This window comes from Gossypium raimondii, chromosome 2 (assembly GCF_025698545.1).
Source record: "Gossypium raimondii isolate GPD5lz chromosome 2, ASM2569854v1, whole genome shotgun sequence".
NCBI classification, from domain to species: domain Eukaryota; kingdom Viridiplantae; phylum Streptophyta; class Magnoliopsida; order Malvales; family Malvaceae; genus Gossypium; species Gossypium raimondii.
The window spans coordinates 12,596,369-12,618,359 of NC_068566.1; the positions used below are offsets into that span (position 1 = coordinate 12,596,369).

At 32.8% G+C, this 21,991-nt stretch overlaps 1 protein-coding gene across 1 annotated transcript; it reads left to right on the forward strand.

Moving 5' to 3' along the window:
* The first annotated feature begins 2,794 nt into the window (after positions 1–2,794).
* On the forward strand, positions 2,795–8,835 carry LOC105788057 (uncharacterized). The gene is made up of 16 exons (XM_012614746.2): positions 2,795–2,914; positions 3,254–3,388; positions 3,473–3,556; positions 3,661–3,732; positions 3,821–3,892; positions 3,976–4,212; positions 4,555–4,665; positions 4,748–4,861; positions 5,020–5,136; positions 5,220–5,288; positions 5,462–5,568; positions 6,347–6,430; positions 6,558–6,645; positions 7,275–7,391; positions 7,627–7,811; positions 8,004–8,835. The coding sequence occupies exons 2-16, from the start codon at positions 3,278–3,280 to the stop codon at positions 8,323–8,325; spliced, it is 1,890 nt and encodes a 629-aa protein (XP_012470200.1). The 5' UTR covers positions 2,795–2,914; positions 3,254–3,277; the 3' UTR covers positions 8,326–8,835.
* Positions 8,836–21,991: the final 13,156 nt, after the last annotated feature.

Sequence of the window (21,991 nt, forward strand, 5' to 3'; positions counted from 1 at the left end):
CTAAGTTCGATGAAAAACCCATATCTTCCTCATCTGGAAGCCCCTCCGATGACTCAACAAGCTCCGATGTTGCCTTTTCTTTTACCACAATTGACTTGGATTGCTTTGGACAGTTCCGCAACTCATGCGGACCATGGCAAAAGAAGCACTTTACTCGTTTCTTCTTGCTCCTCTTTGCCCTCTTGGCTTCGACTTTTCCTTTGCTCGAACCAAGCTTCTTAGGCTCATTGTCTGCTCCATCATCCCCTTCAATGACAGACTTCTTTAGACACTTCCGTAACCTATGCGGACCATGACACAAGAAGCACTCCACTGGTTTCTTCTCGTTTTTGGCCTCCTTGGCTTCGATACCCTTTGCGCTTGAACCAAGTCCCAAGGCCTTACCTATCGACCTCTCTTCCTTAGAAATCTCAGATTTCTTCAGACATTTCTTCAACATGTATGGACCGTTGCAAAGAAAGCATTTCAACTTGTCCCTTTTCTTGTTGGGTTTCTTCTTCCCAACTCGTGGTTTCCCATTACCACTATTGTCGCCAATGCCATTGCCATCAAAATCTTCCTTGTGATCCTTTTCACATACGCCTCTTTCCTTAGACTTGGAAAATCTATGCTTGTTTTTCCCTAGACCAAGCTTGACTATGGATTTCACTATTGTTTTGGCTTTCGACAGCTTTTGGACACCTCTTTGTTCCACCTCCTATCTAACCCTCGTCTTTAATCCATTTTGAAAAGTAAGCAATGCTTCTTTCGCGGCCACATCTGAAACTTGGAGCATAAGTTCCTTGAACTTTCAAACATACTCTCCCACTGTGCCTCGTTGCGTTAGCCATCGCAACTTTGCCCGAGCTTTTTCCTCAACAAATCTTGGGTAAAATTGTCCCTTCAACTCACACTAGAACTCTTGTTATGTCCCAATCTCACTTTTAATTTTATCTGTAGACCTGCCTCGCCACCATAAAAGTGCAATACCAGTAAGAAACATTAAAGCACTGTTTACCTTAACTGCATTATCCACGATGCCTTTGGCACGGAAGTAGTTTTCCATCCTCCACAAGAAATTGTCCACATCGTATGTAGACCTTGTCCCCACAAACTCTTTTGGCTTTGGGACATCCTCATAACTAAGGGCTGTACTTGACACTTCTTCCCCCATGGCTGCTCGACACAAGGCCAGCTCTCCCTCGAGCTCCTCTATTCTTGTGTTCAAAGCCTTCGCCGTGGCCATTGTTTACTCCTTCAAAGCCATTACCATGGCCTCGAGAGCATTGTTCCTCTCATTCAGCTTCTTCCTTTAGGAATCTAGCAACTCTTGCACATTATCCTTATTGGAAGTGAGACACATGGTCACAAAGTCCCTGGATTGCTCCCACAAGTCATCTATGTGTTCACCAAGCGCATTGTGTGACTCCTTCACATCTTCCATGAACTCCTCAAGTTTATCCACGTGTTCCTCAACAATCGACAACATCTCCCTCAAAGGGACTGATCTTTTGGCTCACCTTTGTTCGAACTCTTCTTTCGACATCCCAATGGTGCCTTCACAACTAATAGCTCGAATACCACTTGTCACAGGGCTAGATCTTTTGTCTCGCGATCCGGTGCGGCCTTAGGCGATCCGTTCGTCCAAGCTCGCCTAAGTAAACCTTTACTCAAGTTAGGATTCCTTTAGAACTCCTCAAAGGTACCAATTTATATAACAAAAGCAAACAATGCCAAAACAAGCCACAAATAACAACAGAAAACCACAGAAAAGAACGCACACAAGGTGTTTGAGTAAATACTCTCAATATTTTTTTATTCACAAAGAATAATGAAACAATGAATGGAGTGAGTACAAATGAGGGGGAGGCTCTCTATTTATAGTTGAGCTCCCCCAAAAACCGATAGTCAAGATTACATTACATCGACGGACGAGATTAACCTATCCCTTGATTTTAAGGATTTACAAGATTACATCAAATCATATCAAATCTAATCTTTAAAAGATATGATTCCCTATCAATCTTTAAAGGTTAGTTCTCATACTTATCAAGATTGCCTAAGTTGTCATATCTTTATTATCGGGCCAACCAGGCTTCAATCTGATAGGCTTTTCCAATAGTTTACCGAATCGGGCCAATTCTTGCGGGCCAAATGATCCCCCATCTAAACAATAGACCTCCATTGGATGCATTTGGTGCGATGGTCACCGGTTTTAAACTTTGACTTGTGACACTAGTGAATATAAAACCACAAGTTTGAAGAAACTTATAAACTGATGAGAAAACCTTTTATTTTCCATCGTATTACTAAATTTACATTTAAAAAATAAAAAATTTGAAGTAAAATCAAGTCGTGACATTAAAAATAATTATAATTTAATAAAAATTGTGATAATTATGCATTTAAAAATAATTATATTTTAATTTACAAATATTAATTAAAAAGTTGATATAAACAATTTGTGCTAATTGTATTTAAAAAAGTTGTGCTAATTTTATTGGTGTAAAATGGATGTATTAGTTAAAAGAATTTTAAACATCTTAATTATCATTTAATTAATATTAGAGTTAATTATATTAATTAGTTATTTTTTCAATAATGTTACTTTACATTAATTACATAAAAGTAAAATTATATTATTGGTTGATTATGTTAAAAATGTTTTAAATATTTTAGATGGAATCAAACTTCAGTACCAAAATTAGACATTTTCAAAGAAAAAGTACCAAAATAAAATATTTGATAAATTAAGGGGCCAAAGATGGCATTATCCCTAAAACTATTTATTTTCTATTAATTAATTAAAAAAATTAAAAACCCTTAACTATCTCTCTTTGAACACCCGCCGCCAACAAGCTTCTCCTGTTCCTGCAGTCTCTGACCCAAGCCCTCTCCTGCCTTCAAGTTCCCACGGAGAAGGAAACTGAATAAGGTAAGTTTTGAAACCCTAAGAAGATTTCTTTCTTTTCTCTCTGCCTCTGCATCACTCTGCTTTATTTCATTTTCTGTTTTCAATCCTACTGCTATCTCTGCTTTCTTTGTTGAGAAGGACAATTCTTTTAAAAGCTATGGGTTGAGCGGTAATAGCGGACCTTCTATTTGTGTCCGTGATCCGCTGCTATTGATGTGAAATTTGTTCGCATCCCTACTGAGGTCTTTATCGGTGGTGGATGGCGCCGGTACCGCCTAATAGCAGCCGCGCCACTGCTACGCCGCCTCCTTATGTTTAGAAGTTTGAAAAAGCTAACTTTTTTTTTTTTTTGCACTGCAGCTTAATTTGAACCTAAAACAGAGCATGGGATTGGAATTGCCGAAATACCCGGAGATGGAGGAAGATCAAGTTTTCAATTTCACTGATTCAGAAATAGTTTCTCATGTCAAGCAAGCTCTCGCCTCCGTCCTATCCGTAAGCGCTCAAAGACACACGCACACACTCTCTCTATTGTGCTTTCTAATGCAACTGCTCTTATATGTTGTATTATTTTTTCAGGGTGATAACAACAGCTATAATCAGCTTGTTGGGGTCATGCACCATTCCAAACATCTTGCCCCTGATGAGGTCGCCTTACTCGAGGTGTCTTTCTGTTCATTTTCTTTTATTACTCCAATGCATACCATCCTATCTTATGTATCTAAGCTTAACTTCGTCTTCTTTTTTATGAATTACATGAATCATAGACTACTTTGAAGGCACTAGCTGGGGCAGTATCTTCTATAGATATTACTCATCATGACTCCCTCCTTTCTGCTGTAAGTTCCTCTCTTTCATTTTCTTTTTCACCTTGCCTATTTTCAGTGTGTTCCCCTTATTTACTTGTTCCCTCGGCAATTCTTCCAGATTTATTGTATGAGCATGTGGAACTACGGGCCTCATGTGGCAGATGCATTAGCTGAACTTATTGTGTCCCTTGTATGTGCTGCTTACTTCCCAGCTCGTTTTCATAGTTTCCTACTTCCACCTTTTCTTTAAAATTATTTTCCATCGTATTGCAGGCTATTTCAAATGGAAAATATCTTGATTTGTGTCTGGGTATGCTTGTGAGCAATTTCACTCCACCACCTTATTTCTTGGATAAACTAAAAATGCCACATGGTCTTGAGAGGAAGGGACAAGTTCTTTCTCGGGTGCATGCAGCTTTCAAAAAGATAGCTGATTATGTCCCTCTTGCCCCCTTGAGATTATTGACCATAGTTCTCCAAGGAATGCCAACAATTTATCATAAGGACCGAGTAAGTTGAATTTTTTCAGTAGGGAATTTAGATTTTTTTTCCTTCTAAATTTTCCTTTTATTATCATATTTAGATATCTTTAGATATTCTGATTGTAGCATGTTACTTAAAAACTCAATGCTGTTTTGCTTATGCAATCAATTTTAGTCCCTAGATGGATGAGAATGTAAGATACCATTGTTCCACTATTGGATATCTGTTCAGTTTGGTGGAGTTCTTAAATGCAATTTACTGATCAATTATGTCATACGTTCTGTTGCTTTGGTGCCTGTAGCTGCCATATTTTATTATTGAAATTTGTTAAGACAATTGAATTTGAAGCCTATCCCCTTGTCGTTGTAGGCAATAGTAATTTATGTGGAGAACATGTTAAAATTAGAGAGTGGTGAAATTGGAGAACTTGTTGGAAGCACAATACTTATGGCTGTGGTGGACCGGCTGATAGAACTAGATGTAAGTAATTTGAATTTTCCTTAGAATGAGAAAATTGTTTGGCTTTTGTATGTCATAATGAATGTATTGGAGTTCTGTTTAGGTGGAGATTGGATGGGATGCCATTTTACAAGATGACTTTAGTAAAGGCATATTTGAGATGGAGCTAGAAGATGTGGATGACATTGAGGAAAGTGCTGAGCCAGATGTTGGAGAGGTACAGTTAACATGTTTTTGGTTCTTAGTTTGCTTGTGTTGTCCCAAGGTTGTTGTTGATGAATTAATGGCCATCCTTTGCACTTCAATATTTTTCTAAAACTCTAGTAACCAGTTTATGATAATCATGATGTAAAAATGATGGAGCTCATTTTGCAGTTCCGATTAAGCCGTAAGAGTCTAGCTGGAAACAGCATCGCTGAACTGCTAGATAACCTACTGGTTTTAACCTTTGAACATCTTGAATCTTGTGAAAGGGAGGGCCGCTTAGCTAAGGTATTTTCTGAAGTTAATCTTTCCATCTCCCACTGCATCCTTTTACCTGGTTCGGTCTTAGGTTTGTTTAATTGCTGTGGTAGGTATTTGAAACACTTCTCCAGTCATTTCGGGTAACAGTTCTAAGTGCCTACAAGTCAAAATTTGCTCAGGTAATACTCATATTGTCATCACATATGTTGTTTAGTTTGTTGAAATTCCGTTTCTAATTCTTGATGAACATCATGGTACTATTTTTTTTTGGTTAAATTTTCTTAATACAAGCAATAAGACCAGCATGACTTGTATGGTAATTCATCTGATTTTTTTTACCTAATGTCTGCAGTTTGTTATGTTCTATGCTTGTGCATTAGATCCTGAAAACTGTGGTATGAGATTTGCCACAGTGCTGGCAGATCTATTTGTTCAAGACTCACAGCCCCAACCAACCAGGTCAGTTTTTTATTATTTGAAAGGGTTAATGAATATTGTCTCCGCGTTTTTGGGGCATATATTTCTTGCCTTTTAAGTTTTAAATATACATAGAATTTCAATCATGTATTTACTACAATACTTTTTTCTACTTCCCTTTTCCCTCTCTTTGTGTGTATCCATGCCTCTTGCCTGATCTGTATGGGGTTGAGCAATTGGGACCTCGATCTGGTGCACTTTAACACGTGAAGTATTGACATTCAGATGCTCGTTATGTGCATGATTTTGTAGTCCTTTCTAACTTGGTCCGACACGTTGCCACTTGCCATGTCTAACAACGTAAAAGGGTACATTTTATTATTCTGCCTATGGCAGCTTCTAAGTTAATCAGTTTTCTATTGTTTGTGCACTTCCAGCCAGGGACCTCATGGGTCCATAGAGCAAGGAATCTTGATGTTCTTTTTTTTATTTTTTGGGGGGGGGGGGTGTGTGCTTAGAAAGCCTATACATGTTACTGAGAAAGGTAGGCCTATTTTACATGTCTTGGTCAACTGGAAGTCAATGAGACTTTGTTATCTTGTTGCTTTATACTACTGAGGAAACAAAGCCTATTTTACATGTCTCTCAATCAGCTAGAAGTTGATGAGGCATTGTCATCTTTTTGCCTCACATTTAGAAGCCTATTTCCATATACTTTCTCTTATCCTTGATTAGCAGTCTACTGTTTGATTTGAAGCTTAAGAAAATAAATTCCCTCATTAGATTATCTCTTATGCTAATTAGTTTCTGTTTTATGCAGGATGAGTGCTGTATCTTATCTTGCTAGCTACTTATCTCGAGCGAAGTTTCTGGCTGCCTCTTCTATTTCTAGCATGTTAAAAAGGTTCATCATAAAATTTTCAGATCCATCTTTCTTTAACTGACTTCAACCATTGTTCTGACTATTTGGTGTGAATGAAAATGTAATTGTTCAATGCTAATGTTGTATGTTTTACACTTTTGAAATTTAGGTTGGTGGATTGGTGCCTGGAATACTGCGAAGCCCATGATGGTGATATAAATCCAAATGCACATCGAGTTTTCTATTCTGGATGCCAGGTTGATGTTGCAACTCTTAAGGCTTATACTTAATTGGAAACAAAGATGCTAAAAAAATGTCTGTTACAAAAAAAAAGGGAAAAAAGTGGTTGTTAAGATATTGTTTACACTTGGATTGCATTACTTCATTGTTAGGAAACTGAATGTTACATTCATGGGTCGTGGATTGTGTCACCAGGCTATTCTTGGGAAACCTGTTTCAATAGATAAAGCTTTAGCCTTGTTTCGATTTGTACTTCCTGAAGAACCTATGATTAATAGTATAATAGTAGAACTCGTCAAAGGCAATTACTAGATCTTAGACTGGTTAGAGAGAGTCGTAAACCTCAATAAATTGGACTAATTTCTGTTCTATTTTATTACTAAGAATTGTCTCCTTAAATAGAGGTTATGTAAGGTTCTATTTTTATAGACTAAGAAACTAAAATTAATTTATAGAATAAGAAACTATAATTAAGGCAATTAAAAATTACTTTTAATTGCAATAAAATACTTCCTAAATGAATTATTTTAATTAGGAATATTACTAAAATGAAGTTGTTGATCTTCTTTCCATCTTTGGCTCTTTTGACTTCTTGCCTGGCCCACAAAAGCATCCATAATACTGAAGTTATTACTATCTGTTGCAGGCTATTATGTATGTCCTCTGCTTTCGAATGAAAGTTTTCGTGGATGTTCCACGCTTGAAGTCAGAACTTCTCATACCATTGGAACAAGTCCTAAAGCACAAATTGAATCCTTTGAAGGTAAGGAATAGTTTTGTTGCACTGTTGCTTGACCTTAAATTCATGAAGATTACAACCTGCGGCTAAGCTGTAACATGGATTCTAGTCATCCCTAAATTTTTATCGATTCTAAAACGGCGCTTCCAGACTACATTCGGACCGTCCTATTTTATTTCTATAGCATATGAGCAGGCCTAAATTTATCGCAATTATTGATTGAATTTTCGGTCTAATCCCAATAATCTATCATGATTAGGTATGCCTTCCATCTGTTGTGGAAGAGTTTCTGCGACAGGCAAAAGCAGCTTCTCTATTCACTGTGTGTAAAACGTTCATTTTTGATGGGCTGCTAGAGTCAGAACTTTCAAGGGCATTTGGTGGCCTGGAAAGGCTCGACACATTCTTTCCTTTCGACCCTTGTTTGCTGAAAAAATGTGACAGGTTTGCATTCCTTTATTTGTGAATGGTTTAGTCTCAACTCTCTTGAGTAAATAATGGTTTAGTATGTATCTACTAAAATAACTGCCTTATTTGAAATGAAGGTGAATCTTGCTTTTATTTCTGCTTTGTTGACAGTGCTATTTTTTTTTTGTTTTTCCTGCTTTCCTCGTAATTCCCCCCCAAAAATGACAGTTTTATCCGTCCGATGTTTGTCTTCTGGTCAATGGTAAAACCAACATACGATGATGCTTTTGATGATGATGATGATGATGATGGCAGCAGTGATGATGATTTGGTTCAGGATTTTGTAAATGAAAATGAGGATATTATGAATGATGAGTTCGGAAAGAGCTTTGATGAGCAAGGTGTTGATATGGATGAATTTGATTATGCATTGAAGAAAATGTCGATAACACCCAAGGCTACTTCTAATTACAAGTTTGGTGGTCGATTTCAAGAACCGGCAAGAATGCCTTCTAGAATTAGGCCCTCTACAAGCCCAGAGTCCTTATGATTCAAGGGGGATGGGATGGATAAATGTTTGTATCTACTAATGTATCACGTAAAATTACTGCAGAAGAAACAAGTGCAAAATTGATCCAAGGGAGATTGCTATTTATGGTCCGGAAAAGGGAATGTTTAAGATTAGCTAGCTGATCTCTCATCCAAAACCTGGAGCGGAGTGCAGAGCAAAGAATGTTGGATATATGAAGTTTTTGAAGGTATTGTCAGCTTCTTGTTTATTCAGAGTATTACTATGATTGTAAAAATTCAATCAACAGATAGCTTAGATTTCTTTCTTTTGCCGCTTTGAAATTGTTCTCTCTAATATTTCTTATACCAGCTCCTTACTACCCGATGAAAATGTCTTTTTTGCGGCCCACAATTGGGTGTGAGAATCTGCTAAATGTATTGCTTATCTGTTAGGCTTGGCCCAAATTAAAATGATGTTTACAATGTAAAAGAGGGAATGATGTATGCTGATCTACTGCTACCCACTGGTTTAATAACAGTCATTTCATCAGATATTGATCCCTAAAGATTTAATTTTATATTTTAATTTGATACTTTTTAATGTTGAAGTTTTATCTTAAATGCAGAAAATATTAGTTAAAAGTTAAATTTGTTTAGTTAAATTTAATTATTAATTTTGTACAAAGTGTATAGTTGTAGAGTTGGTCAATTGGATTATTTTAGTTTTTATACTTTTTGAAATTTGAAATTTTATTTGGTTTTATACTTGTTGAACTTTGAAATTTTAATTTTGGCATAAATGGTAGTTGTTAATTTATTAAGTGAATAATAAATTGATATGACATTATACATATTATAACGTGTTTGGTATATCAAATTTTGGAAGTAGCAGAACTTAAAGAATTTATCTGATGAATAAATTAAATTATATGATTGAATTCATAATTTTCGCAGAATACAGAGACTAGATTTAAGCAAAGTTTCCAAGTAAACAAATACTTTTAAATACCTCTCTGGCTCTTGCAAAATGTCAAACCAACAGCCGACGGTGTGCTTCAAAGTGTAGTTTTAAATGTTAGCACATATTTTTTAATATTCTGATAGCAATTCGTATATTGTTATAAAAACATGATAATTTTGATGTGATTTATTTCGATTTATTTAAGTAGCAAAATCATGATAATTTATTTGATGTTTATAAGATGACTAGCCTTGTTCTAGGTAGTATATAGGAAGAAATATTCTATTTGTATAAGACACCATCATAAAGACCTCTTTGATTAATAATGCAATAGCTATTTGGGCTTAGTATTATCTAAAGATAATCAGATTCAATAGTGCCTATTTAGATAAAGCATTTTTGGGTGGTTATTATTTGAAGATTATTTGGTGATTAATCAGTTCTTAGTTATTGTTTTTTTTTTATTAAGCAATGACATAAGTCATATTCTTTGCAGTTGTCGCTTCAGTGTGTAACACTCTATACCTGACCTGCTTGTCGGGTTCGAGCTATAAAGTGCCACATTCGTTACTCAAGCAACTACGATTAAAATATACCCGATTAACACTATTTAACTTGGAAATGCAAATAATTTAAGCATATGATACGATATATAATTATTTTCGGGTCCTATCGAGCTTACAAAAGCTACAATGCTAACCCTAGATCAAGATAGGACCAAATTGTAAAGAATTTAAAATACCGAGTTAGTGTTGCGACTTTGGGGGCTCCTCGTTGTGACGACAGGGTTCCTAGTCGCTCCATAGCTTGGAGTCTTGATCTCATTGTGACGACACTCACTAGTCATCGTGACGTTACATACTGTTTCTGTAAATTCTAAATGAACCTCAACTTGCAAATTTCAATCAACCAAAGCATATACCAACACTCAATTTTTTAGCTAAACATACATTCTCAAAAAGTTCAATATTAAACTATAATACCTTCATAAATATATAAAGATTCCCTTCCTTCCATCATTTTCTTCTAATCACCTAAGTAACTTCATTAACTAATATAAACCAAATGACATAAGAATACATGCATATATTCATACATCCCCATTCACTCAAGTTACCATTACATATTTTATACATTAGCCAAAATTTGTAACAATCTAAGTTGCATGAATCAAACATATATTACCTTCATAATACCACATCCAACATCTGAAAATTCATAAATATCATACTATACCAAAATGACTCAACCTAGGTACATACCAAACTTAGAACAAAATAAAATTTGCATGAACTTTGCTGAGTCAGGGATTGATTGCTGGATGTTGGATCAATTGCTCGAACTATCGAAATCTAATTTACTTATGCACGGAGAAAAACAAACCATACGCTGAGCAAATACGCTCAATGGTAAATCTATAATTCAAGACAATATAACAAGCTTATGCAAAATGAACATAATCAATTCCTAATCTAATCTCATACCATTTTATGTCAAACATTTTCAATTTCATACAGTCATGCTTATACCAATCTTACATGCCAATTCATTTACATATTCAAGTCAATATTATCATTTCTAGTTAACTTGCACATATTCATTTTTTTTGCAACTTAATTCATCACTTGAGTATCTAAACATACCATTCATTTCACAAGTATAAATTCATCATTTTGAACTCATATATATATATATTTATACTCAATCCCATGTTACAATTCTGAATCATTTTTGAGTCCACAAGCTTATTCGTACTCAATCGACCCCTAAGGCTCGTTTTCAATTCGTTTCGCATATTACAATTCAATTTCATATATCACTTCACATATCATTTAAGCAATTCATTCGTTTGTAACCCTATTAACCAACACAAACTCAGAACGAATACATGGATCCATAACCTCAGGTTACCTAGCAACGATGATGCAATACATGTACATACTACCACCCCAGATTGCTCGACAACAATGATTTTTTCAATTGAATAATCTATCACCCCGGGTTGCATGAAAACAATGACTCTATAAGAGCAATCTACCACCCTGGGTTTCCTGACAACGATGTATTCAATCAATAATCTGACCATATGGCATGCTAATAGGGCAACCAAATTTCTGATTCTTTATAAACAATTCGAATCATGCTTTATCATTTCTAACTAATCATCAATTCATCATATATTACAACATGTTATAAATCAATGCCATGCCAATCATTAATATCAATTAAATTAAGAAATTTCTATTTTATTCAATTTAGTCTTTGTCTTGATAATCAATCTTAAATATATCAATTCAGCTCAAATAACCATTAATGACTTACCTTGACTCCATATAATTCAAAATGACATAAACATATAGAAAAATAAATGGTTCCTGAATAATAGAAATACAAACCGAAACTTCGAGCTACTCATCGTCGACTTTCGATTTTCCTTTCCCTCTCAATGGTTCTGTGTCAATGTTAGCTAAATAAAATCAGTTTCCATTCAAATTAGAACCAATCACAATATCAATCATATTTTACAATATATTCAATTTAGTCCCTAAATACGGGACAAACATAACTTTCAATTTAAAGCTTTGATTGAAATTCTATTTCACAATTACTCATTAGGGACCTTCTATTTCTTATTCCTACTAAAATTTCATGTTAATTTTACATTTTATTTAATTTGGTCCCTAATGTACAAAACTAACAATTAAGCTTTACAATTTAGTCCTTTTCTTAAACTAAGCTTAATTTCTATCAATTTAACACCAAATTATTCATTTCTCAATAATGGAAACTTTCAAAACTTTAACAATTTTACAAATTGGTGCATGAGCTAGCTAAATCAAGCTCCTATGACCTCAAATCTACAAAAAAGAAAAAGAAAAAAAAAAAAAGGCCTTAAATTGCTTACCAATTTGAGGAACTAATGTTTAAAGATCTTAAAGGTTTTTCTTTTATTTTTCAATTTTGGTCAGTATATATACCTATATTATACATTAATTACTTAAGATTAATTAACTTAATTAAAGTTTGTTATATTAATATTACTTTAATCAAACTTAGTGGATTATTCATCATTATCCACTAACCATTATATATTATTGGTTTATTTACCATTTTAGTCATTTGGATAATTAATGCCTAGGTCCCTAAGCCTTTTCCTAATTAAAATCTATAGCGAATAAAATTTTATGATTTAGTCCCTGAACCATAATTAATCAATAATTTGGCTAAATTAACTATCCAAATTTCAATTTATCTATATAATAATTTCTTAAATGTCTTTATATGATATTTATGGACTCGGTTTACAAAAATGGGATCCCAAAATTGTAATTTTCGATACCACTAGAAACCAGATCGTTACATAGTGGATCCTCTACATAAAAAACCTCATGGAATTAGGTTAAAGACCATGAATCCAACAACTACAACATAGCATTGTTCCAAGGTAATTTGTAGCTTGTTACTGTAATGAATTTGATCTTGGTCACTTCGTGGTGTCATTACGACGCTGTATCATAAAAGTTGGGCCTTAATTAGACCTAGTCGTCGGGAGAGTGTGACACCTCTAACTCGTCTCCGTCAGTTCAGGGTTATGGAGCATTACTGTACAATACAGAACCTTAACATTGAAATGGAGATTAACATGCAATTCACATATCAACATTTGTTATCACAATTTAATTATGGAAAAAATACTTTTACGGGCTTTAAATTAGGCTTAAATGGCCCTAAAAACAGTTTGGGAACAATCAGGACTTTTTCGAATCAAAACAGAAACTTCAAGGTAGAATTGAAAATTTGCGAAATAGGGGTCATACGGCCGTGTGGCATAACACAGGCCGTGGACATTCGAACTAAGGGACATACAGTCGTGTCCTAGCTCGTGTCTTAAACCATGTAACTCATTGACTTGTATCACACGGTCGTGTCGTAAAACGTGTGTTAGACCGTGTGTGTATTCGAAATATGGTCACACAGCCATGTCGTGGGCCGTGTGCTAGGCCATGTGAAACCTGCACCTAAAATTTAAAAGACACATGACCGTGTGAGGTGGTCGTGTGTGGCACACGATTGTGTGACATCCCGTGTCCTAGGCCGTGTGCAGCATCTGTTGCCCCTAAAGCAAGCCATTTCAAACACAAAGCTTGCACGCTAAGATACACTAATTCAACCATCTTTCATATGTTTAAAACATACATCAAGCATCAAAAAACATACCAATTTCATGCTTATCTTATATCTAACCAATGTGTCATTCTTATGACACCTCAATCACAACCTATCCAATTCATTCAAACATACATTATAACCTAAACAAATATATCTATATTCTCACACATAGTTGAAGCATTTCCACCACATATGAACATGTCTCAAGCCACATATTTACAAAGTACTTAAAGTGACCAAAAGACACAAACATACCAAAACATTACGCAAACAAACACATATACACAAAAGGGCATAATCATACCAAGTTGACTAAGTAATACAATAAAGAACTCCCTTTATAAACAAGCCCTATACATGCCATCTATAACCTTGAACTTATATACCAAATATTTACCAAAACAAGATTTGAATAGTCTGATCATGCTCCGATGAGATTCCAACTGATTAAGCTTTTCAATGATCTACGGAAACAAAGAAAATCAACTACGTAATCAACTAATATTTAGTAAGCTCGTGTAATAGAACTTAAACTTACCATATACATTAAATAAAACAAGTAAAGATAGATTCATTTCATTGTGAGACAAATGCCTTTCCTATACACAACAACTCATAGAGTTTGTTGGTGAAACATAACACTAATAAACTTCACTAAAACATGGCATAAAACATATCAAAGTTTCAACTTCCTCAACCATATTCATAATATACTATGCACCTGCATTTACATTACATTACATTTCACGCTTCATCTTCATATATTTCATTTCGTAATAGCATAGCTAATAATATATATTTCCGTTTCAACCTTATAATAACTAGGAAACATATTTATATACATATGATACATATAATCACATTAAGGTATTAACGTTCATTATCAAACCATATTAATCAAAATGTTCGTCTTATATTCAAACTTATAATAAATTTCACACCGAAACATGTTACTTGAATAGCGGTTGGTTGAAGAATGAAATACCGATCTTTTCATTACTAATCTTTTTGACCTTTTCATTTGATATCCTTTTCGGATATCGTCCTTTTCAACCTTTTCATTTATTAAGAAATACCGAATGTAATTCCATGGTATCTTTCAACCATGGTCTTTTTCCTCTTCGAGTATGATACCATGATGTATTTTAATCATCGTCATTTCCTTTTCTCAATCGACACTATTCCAACCATCAATTCATTAATACAGATGTAAAAATATCAATTAACACTATAAATTTAAATTTAATACTTTAAAATGATATATGAACTTACCTATACCAAAATGATGCCCTAACATGATCTAACGACTAATCTGCTACTTTGATTCCCCCCCGGTAATTTGTGTCTGTTCGAGTCGTTTCTTGATCTATATAATTATTTTTATTCAATTAATCCCATTCCATCATTTAAAATAATTAATTTAGCTTATAACCCTTAACAATAAAAATTTACAAATTTACCCTTAAAGTTTATCCTTTTTGCAATTTAGTCCTTAAACCCGGAACTTGTAATTAACCATTTTTAATCATTAACCAAGCCAGAAAAATTTCTATTATTCACATAACAGCCCATAATCATCAAAATTTTACATTAAATCGCATGAATTTTACTTGTTTAACAAGTTAATCCTTTAACATTAAAATCACTAAAAATCACTTAACAAAATACTTTTATTTAACAACCAAGCTTAATAATCTATCAAATAAATCCATAAACACACTTAAAAAATTCATGGAAAGTCCTTGTAATTTTAACAATTTTACAGATTGACCCTCAAGCTAGCTAGATTAGGCTAAAACAAGCTAAAAAACATAAAAATCATTAAAAGCGGAATAAAAAATTGCTTACATGCATAAAGCCTAGCTTGGCAAACCTTGCTCTTCAAAAATGATGTTTTCTTTCTTCTAAAATCAGTGGTAGCTTGTAGATGACAATAATTTTGTCTTGATTTTTAGTTTATGTTTTACTTAATTTTCATTTTACTATTTTGCCCCTATTTTATTTGCTTATAAAATGATAAAACCATGCCCATAATTTTCCACTATCAATATACATGGTATAATTACTCACTAAGTCCTTTAATTTAAGATTTCATAGCCATTTGACCCCTTTTACATGTAGAATTCAACTTTTACATCTTTTACAGCTTTAGTCCTTTTCACTTAATTAACTGTTTAAACGCTAAAATTTATTAACCAAATTTTAATATAACCCTAATAACACTCCATAAATAATAAAATATTTAGGGACTCGGTTTATAGAAACAAGGTCCTGAAACCTCATTTTTCAAAACCATTTGACTTTAATGATTTACCACTTGAACCTAATTATTTGTTTAAATAACATAAATTATCAAATAAAAATTTATTATAATAAAATATTTTAATTATTAAATATTTACGAATTCACTCGTTGAATTTGTGGCCCCGAAACTACTATTTCCGACACCACTAAAAAATGGGCTGTTACAGAGAGGGCTAGAGGGTCAGAGTCGTGTTATGTATATCAATAAACTTAACTGAAATATACTTGTGCTTTGTATGAGGCAGAGTAAAGTTGGTTCCAGCTTTCTTCCAGATGACCTTCTACGCTATTCCCGAACCACGAACTACTTTGAGTGTGGGCTCAAAGTTTATCACATTAGTCACATAGAATGAAAAACTTTATTAAATTTTAATAGGAAAGTTAATTTTCTTTATAATCGGAAACTATGCATTTTTCAATAAAATTTATTCTGTAAAATAAATTACCACTATTTTTTGATAGAATAATAACATATGAGAAGTGTTGTAAATTGCTCAAGACATAGTTCCTATTTATAGAGAAACAATAATTGAGTTCCATTCGTATAAGGCTTGATTAGATAATAATTTTTAATAGAAAATACAACTTTTACTCCAATTAGGAGTATAGGGGCGGTGATGGCATGCCCTAGTAAATACTAGTGTTTGCCTCCTCTTGTACTAACTGGGCCTATTTTGTGCCTCTCATATATTGAGTCAATTATATGGACTTCCTAGATTTTTATCCAACACTTATAATTTATCCAACCCAATATTTATTTTCTATTTTTCAAAATATTATTTATTTAATCAATTAATTTAATTAATTTAATTAAATAAATTAATTTATCAATTAAATAATTTTCTTAACCCAATTCTAATTCCGTTAAAGTCATAACAACTTTATTGTAATAGAATTTATAAGGAAAATATATATAATTTTCTTATTCAATAAATCCATGATGACTAGTTAATTTAATTCCAACTTGAAATTCAAATATTTAATTATAATTAATTAAATATTAATTTGAAGAACTTAAATTAATTACTAAGTCATCTTTTGTACTCAACGAGAAAACGCATTCATCATGGATAGAGATACATGCGATCTATTTTCTCTTTCTTTATTGTTTTTATTCATTTTGTATTTATTGGTTCTACATGCAATTCATTTTATTATCTTGAGTTAACGGAGGAACCGATTAGACATATATAATTAAAACTCACATAATTTGTAATTAAGTTTCAACTTCACGCTTATTATTAATTACACCATTATTTAGTCACAAAGCCATTCCTCTAAAGTATCGTGCTGAGCTCTCCCTTATTATATACCATTACGAAAGCTAGTTATTAACTATTTGTTTAATGACTTTGTCATAATTGTGTTACTCTCATAAGGTATCCTTAATCGCTTTGGGATAAATCTGTTCTCTCAATATGATCCTATATTATCTCATGGTAACCATTACATCTTCCTTCATGAAAAGTTAATTAATATCGAATAGTTATTAAATCATTTATCACAAAGACAAATGACCCATGGTCATGTTTACTTTTCATTTATCATGTAATGCCGATGAGAGGATATCATTTATCTTTTATTGGGCTATGAATTCCATTGTTGTGGAACAATTCTCCATGCTGCAAAAGTCGTATACCCAATGTACCGGCTTTCAATTTCTTATCTATTTTCTTTTACATCAAAGTATACGAGTCACACATACTTAGTCTATCATCTACTTAGACTAAGATATGCCACCCTATGAATGTCACAAGTGAATAAATCCATAATGAATTTAGTATATATTCTACTTAGGTCCTGTTCGATGTACTATCAATCCAATCAATCACATTTGTCACTATCTTCTAGGAGTTATCCGCTCCAATACCTAAGACAAGGTATCTTTCCAGCTGGACTATTGGAAAAATCAGTTTAAAAAATAATTATTTTAGGTACAATGGAAGTTTGAAAATTTTCTTTAAAACCTAGCCGTTGTGTTATTTATAGCAATAAACTTACCCGAAATATACCTGTGCTTTGTACAAGGCAGACTAAAGTCAGTCCCAACTTTCTACCGAACCACTTTTTACATTATTCTCGAACCACGAACTACTTTGAGTGTGGGCTCAAAGTTTATTAAACCAATCACATAGAACGAAAAGCTTTATTAACTTTTAGTAGGAAAGTTAATTCTCTCTATAATGGAAACTACGCGATTTTCTCGAAAAATAGAATTATTCTTTAAAATAAATTGCCACTATTTTTTTGACAAAATAGCGTCCTATGAGAAGTGTTGTAAATTGCTCAACACATAGTTCCTATTTATAGAGAAACAATAATTGAGTTCTATTCGAATAAGGCTTGATTAAATAATATTTAATAGAAAATACAATACTCTAAAACAGGGGCGAAGGTAAAATTTTTTTTAGGGGGGCCGAAATTAAATTTTAATTTTTACAATAGTAAAAATACAATTTTACCATTTAAATAGCCTATATCTTTATAATTTTTAAAGGATTAAATCAAATTTTTATAATTTTTAGGGAGACAAAGTGTAATTTTACCTTTACTAATTTAAAATTTAAAAAAAAAAATTAAAGGACCTAAATAAAAAAATTTCCATTTTAAGGGTCGGCCACTACCAACCCCTAGCTATGCCCTGATTATAGCTATACGTATGCGAGATAGACATCCCATAACCCATTTTAATGAGAAGCTAAATGGACTTTCAATTGCTCCATCTACGATAAAGAGTTGTATGCCTTGATTTGAGCATTAGAGAGCTGACAGCACTATTTGCTACCTCATGAGCTGGAAGTATTTAAGAGGACAGAGCAAGCTAAACATTTACATGTCAAATGGGTGGAGTTGCTATAAAATTTTCCCTATATCTTCAAGTATAAAAGGGGAAATGTTAACGTTATAGCTGATACGTTATCTTGAAGGTACGCTATCAGTTGTTTGTTGAATACCAAGTTGAGATGATTAAAACTCAATCGTGTAGATGAAGTTTTATCCAACTCAAATGTGGAAGGAGTGTAGAATTGATGTATACCTATTCTGTTTGTGTATAATTTTCTAGGAAAAATCAAAATCAGATGCACCCCTGTTTGTAATCACACGGAAATCCATCTTCATTAGTATCATATATCAATCCATCAAAAAACCTTTAATGGAAATAAGCAAGCATATCCGGTTGAAACTCTTCTAAGAATTTAGACCAACAAAGAAACCTCATAGCTATCTTTCTTGATAGTGAAGGATCTAGTGGTTAAATTTTGGGGCATCTAGTAAAATTTCTAAAACTTTTAAGAGTTTAATAAGAATTTTTTGTGAGATTAATGAGAATTGGCAAAAAATTGAGGGGGCCTAGGTCACCATAACGATCCGCTTATGGTCTCTAAAGTTCAGTCTCGTGTTTTTTCTTCGAAAATATAATATGCCTTACCACTACACTTAATATTTACTGATGGTGTTACTTTTAAATTTGATGCAAAAAAATTACATGAAAATATAAATATATTCAATATTGTCCTTCTTAATCAACTAGATTTAGTTAGTTCTTCTTAATATAATTAATTCAAAAGTAAAATATTAATTTATAAATTTATTGTGTATCATATATAATTTTTGTTTAGCATATATTATTCAAACAATAATCATACAAAAATTACGGAATTAGTGTGATTGGATCTTTTCATATAATGCCTTTCTTTTCTTTTTTTTGCAATATACTAAAACTTGGGTTGACCGGACAATAAATAAATTAGTATGAAATATTGCAAACAGAAAATAATTTTTTAATAATAAAATAAAATATTAATTTCAAAAATCATAATTGTTGGATATTTAAAATTTTAGTACAAATTAAGGTTGTGTTTGTTTGGTTAACAATAACTTTTCAAAAATAATTTCTGTAAAATTAATTAATTGATTTTCTAGAAAAATTGATATTTTTAGTGTTTAGATGATTATGCATAAAAATTCAATTTTGCTCTTTGATTTGAATTTTTTTTCAAGTTGTTTTAATTGAAACAAACATATCATAAAAAATTTTGTTACAAAATATTATAGAAGCATTTCCGTTTGACAATTAGAATTTATTTTATAATAGGATAATATTTTATAATTACTTATATCTTATATAAACTTAATAATAATGAACGACTAATTAATACTTAATTTGAAATTACATACATTATATATATATATATGACTGGATAGGGGTACATTGGAGCTTGAAGGGATAAATGAAGTTATACTTAATTTACACAAGTTATTAAAATATTCATATCTTATACTATAAAACATTCAATACTAAATATTTATAAATTAATTTTAATAAAGGATTAAAAATATCATCTAAAATTTAAAATTATTAATAATGTTAGATTGATTTGCAGAGTGCAAATCCAACCATACACCAAAACATTTAGGGATTATGTATTACGTCAGAAAACAAAATTTACCTGTTTTCATGCCAAACGTGGTCTTCTGTTAGTACACCTAATTCTATTAACATATCAATTGTATCTTAACTCTTTCATTAAATTTCAATGACTTGCTCAACATCTCATTTAAAAAATAGAATTTCATGCACATACCATCTCTCATTATTCATTTACAGTTTTGATGGAACAATAACATCATTCATGAATAACAAGGCATAAACCCACATCACTTTATTTTGAGAGTTATGGGAATCCATAATAAAATATTATTTATAACAGTTTTAGTTAAAATATTATTTTAAGATAAAGAGAATTCCATATCTTGCTTCCTGATTGGCTGAATGTGCTAAATCAGTCAAAACTAATTATGCTACCAAGTTAAGTGACAAGTTGGGCTATCAAAATTACATTTATCCCTTATATTTTCATGTGTGCATTTACAAGCTAATACGCACCTTAGCGCCATTAAAAATCATAAACAATCGTCTAGATTTGGAAATAAGACAGTTATTCTGTGATTCAGCATCAACCTAAGCAATTCATTAACAACAAGGTTGAAGAATTAAATTAGTAGAGTTAACCAGTTTTGGATGAAAAGAAAATGTGTTGAAAGTTGGCAACAATACAACAGCAAGCAAATGTCCAATATGTATTTTGGTTGTTAAAACCTTTTGTAACATGTGACTTATGTTTGGTTTGATTGTAATTTTTGTTTTGTTAAGGATTAGTCATGTACTTAGCTGATTTAGTAGCCTCTTAAGTTATCATTAAGCTGATTTTACAGCTTAGATACTAGCACAAACAATGTTTTGTTTTCTTCCAATGTAAAGAAGCTACTTATGTACATTGTAACATTGCTTATTGAAGTAATGAGAGTTGTTAATTTTCTCTCAACCAACGTCCGTTTTGCTTCTGTTTTTCATCTTTCAAACACAAATTTTATTGTTTTTGATCTTTGGATGCTAATATAACTCAACAAATGGTATCAATAGCTTGTCATCTTTGAGGGCCTTTTGCTATGTGTTGTTCATTTGAGTGTTCTATGCTTGAAAGAAAAGAAACAGAAGCTGTCTTTGTTGGTTTTTTTTAGTTGCTGCAAAATGAATAAGTTTCTCACGACCACCACCACCTGTTTTTGTTGGTGAAAACTACAACAATTGAGCTGTGAAAATGAAAACATACCTGCAGGCTCATGATCTGTGGAGTGTTGTTCAAGCTGACACAGAGCGACCACCCTTTGAGAGCAAATCCTACTATAGCTCAAATTAGGCAGCACAATGAAGATTATGCCAAAAAGTATAAGGCTATGTCATGTCTTCAAAATGGAGTTTCAGATGTAATCTTCACAAGGCTAATGGCTTGTGACACTCCAAAGCAGGTCTGGGACAGACTCAAGGAAGAGTTTCAAGGGACAGACTCAAGGAAGAGTTTCAAGGGTCAGATAAAACCAAACAACATCAGTTGATCAACCTAAGGAGGGACTTCGAGAATTTGAAGACGAAGGAGTCTGAATCCATCAAGCAGTATTCTGACAGGATTATGGCTACAGTTAGCAACATTAGGCTTCTTGGGGATGATTTTAGTGACAAAAGAATAGTTGAAAAGGTCATTACAACCTTTCTATAGAAGTATGAGTCAAAAATTTCTTCTTTGGAGGACTCTAGGGACCTATCAACTATATCCTTGACAGAGCTGATCAATGCTCTTTATACACAAGAGTAGAGAAGGGAAAACAGGATGGAGGAGCATTCTGAAGGAGCCTTTCAGGCTAAAAGTAAAGAAAGCTCAAGCTCGAGCTTAAGCTACAAGGGTAAGAAACCTTGGTCTGAAAAGAAAGA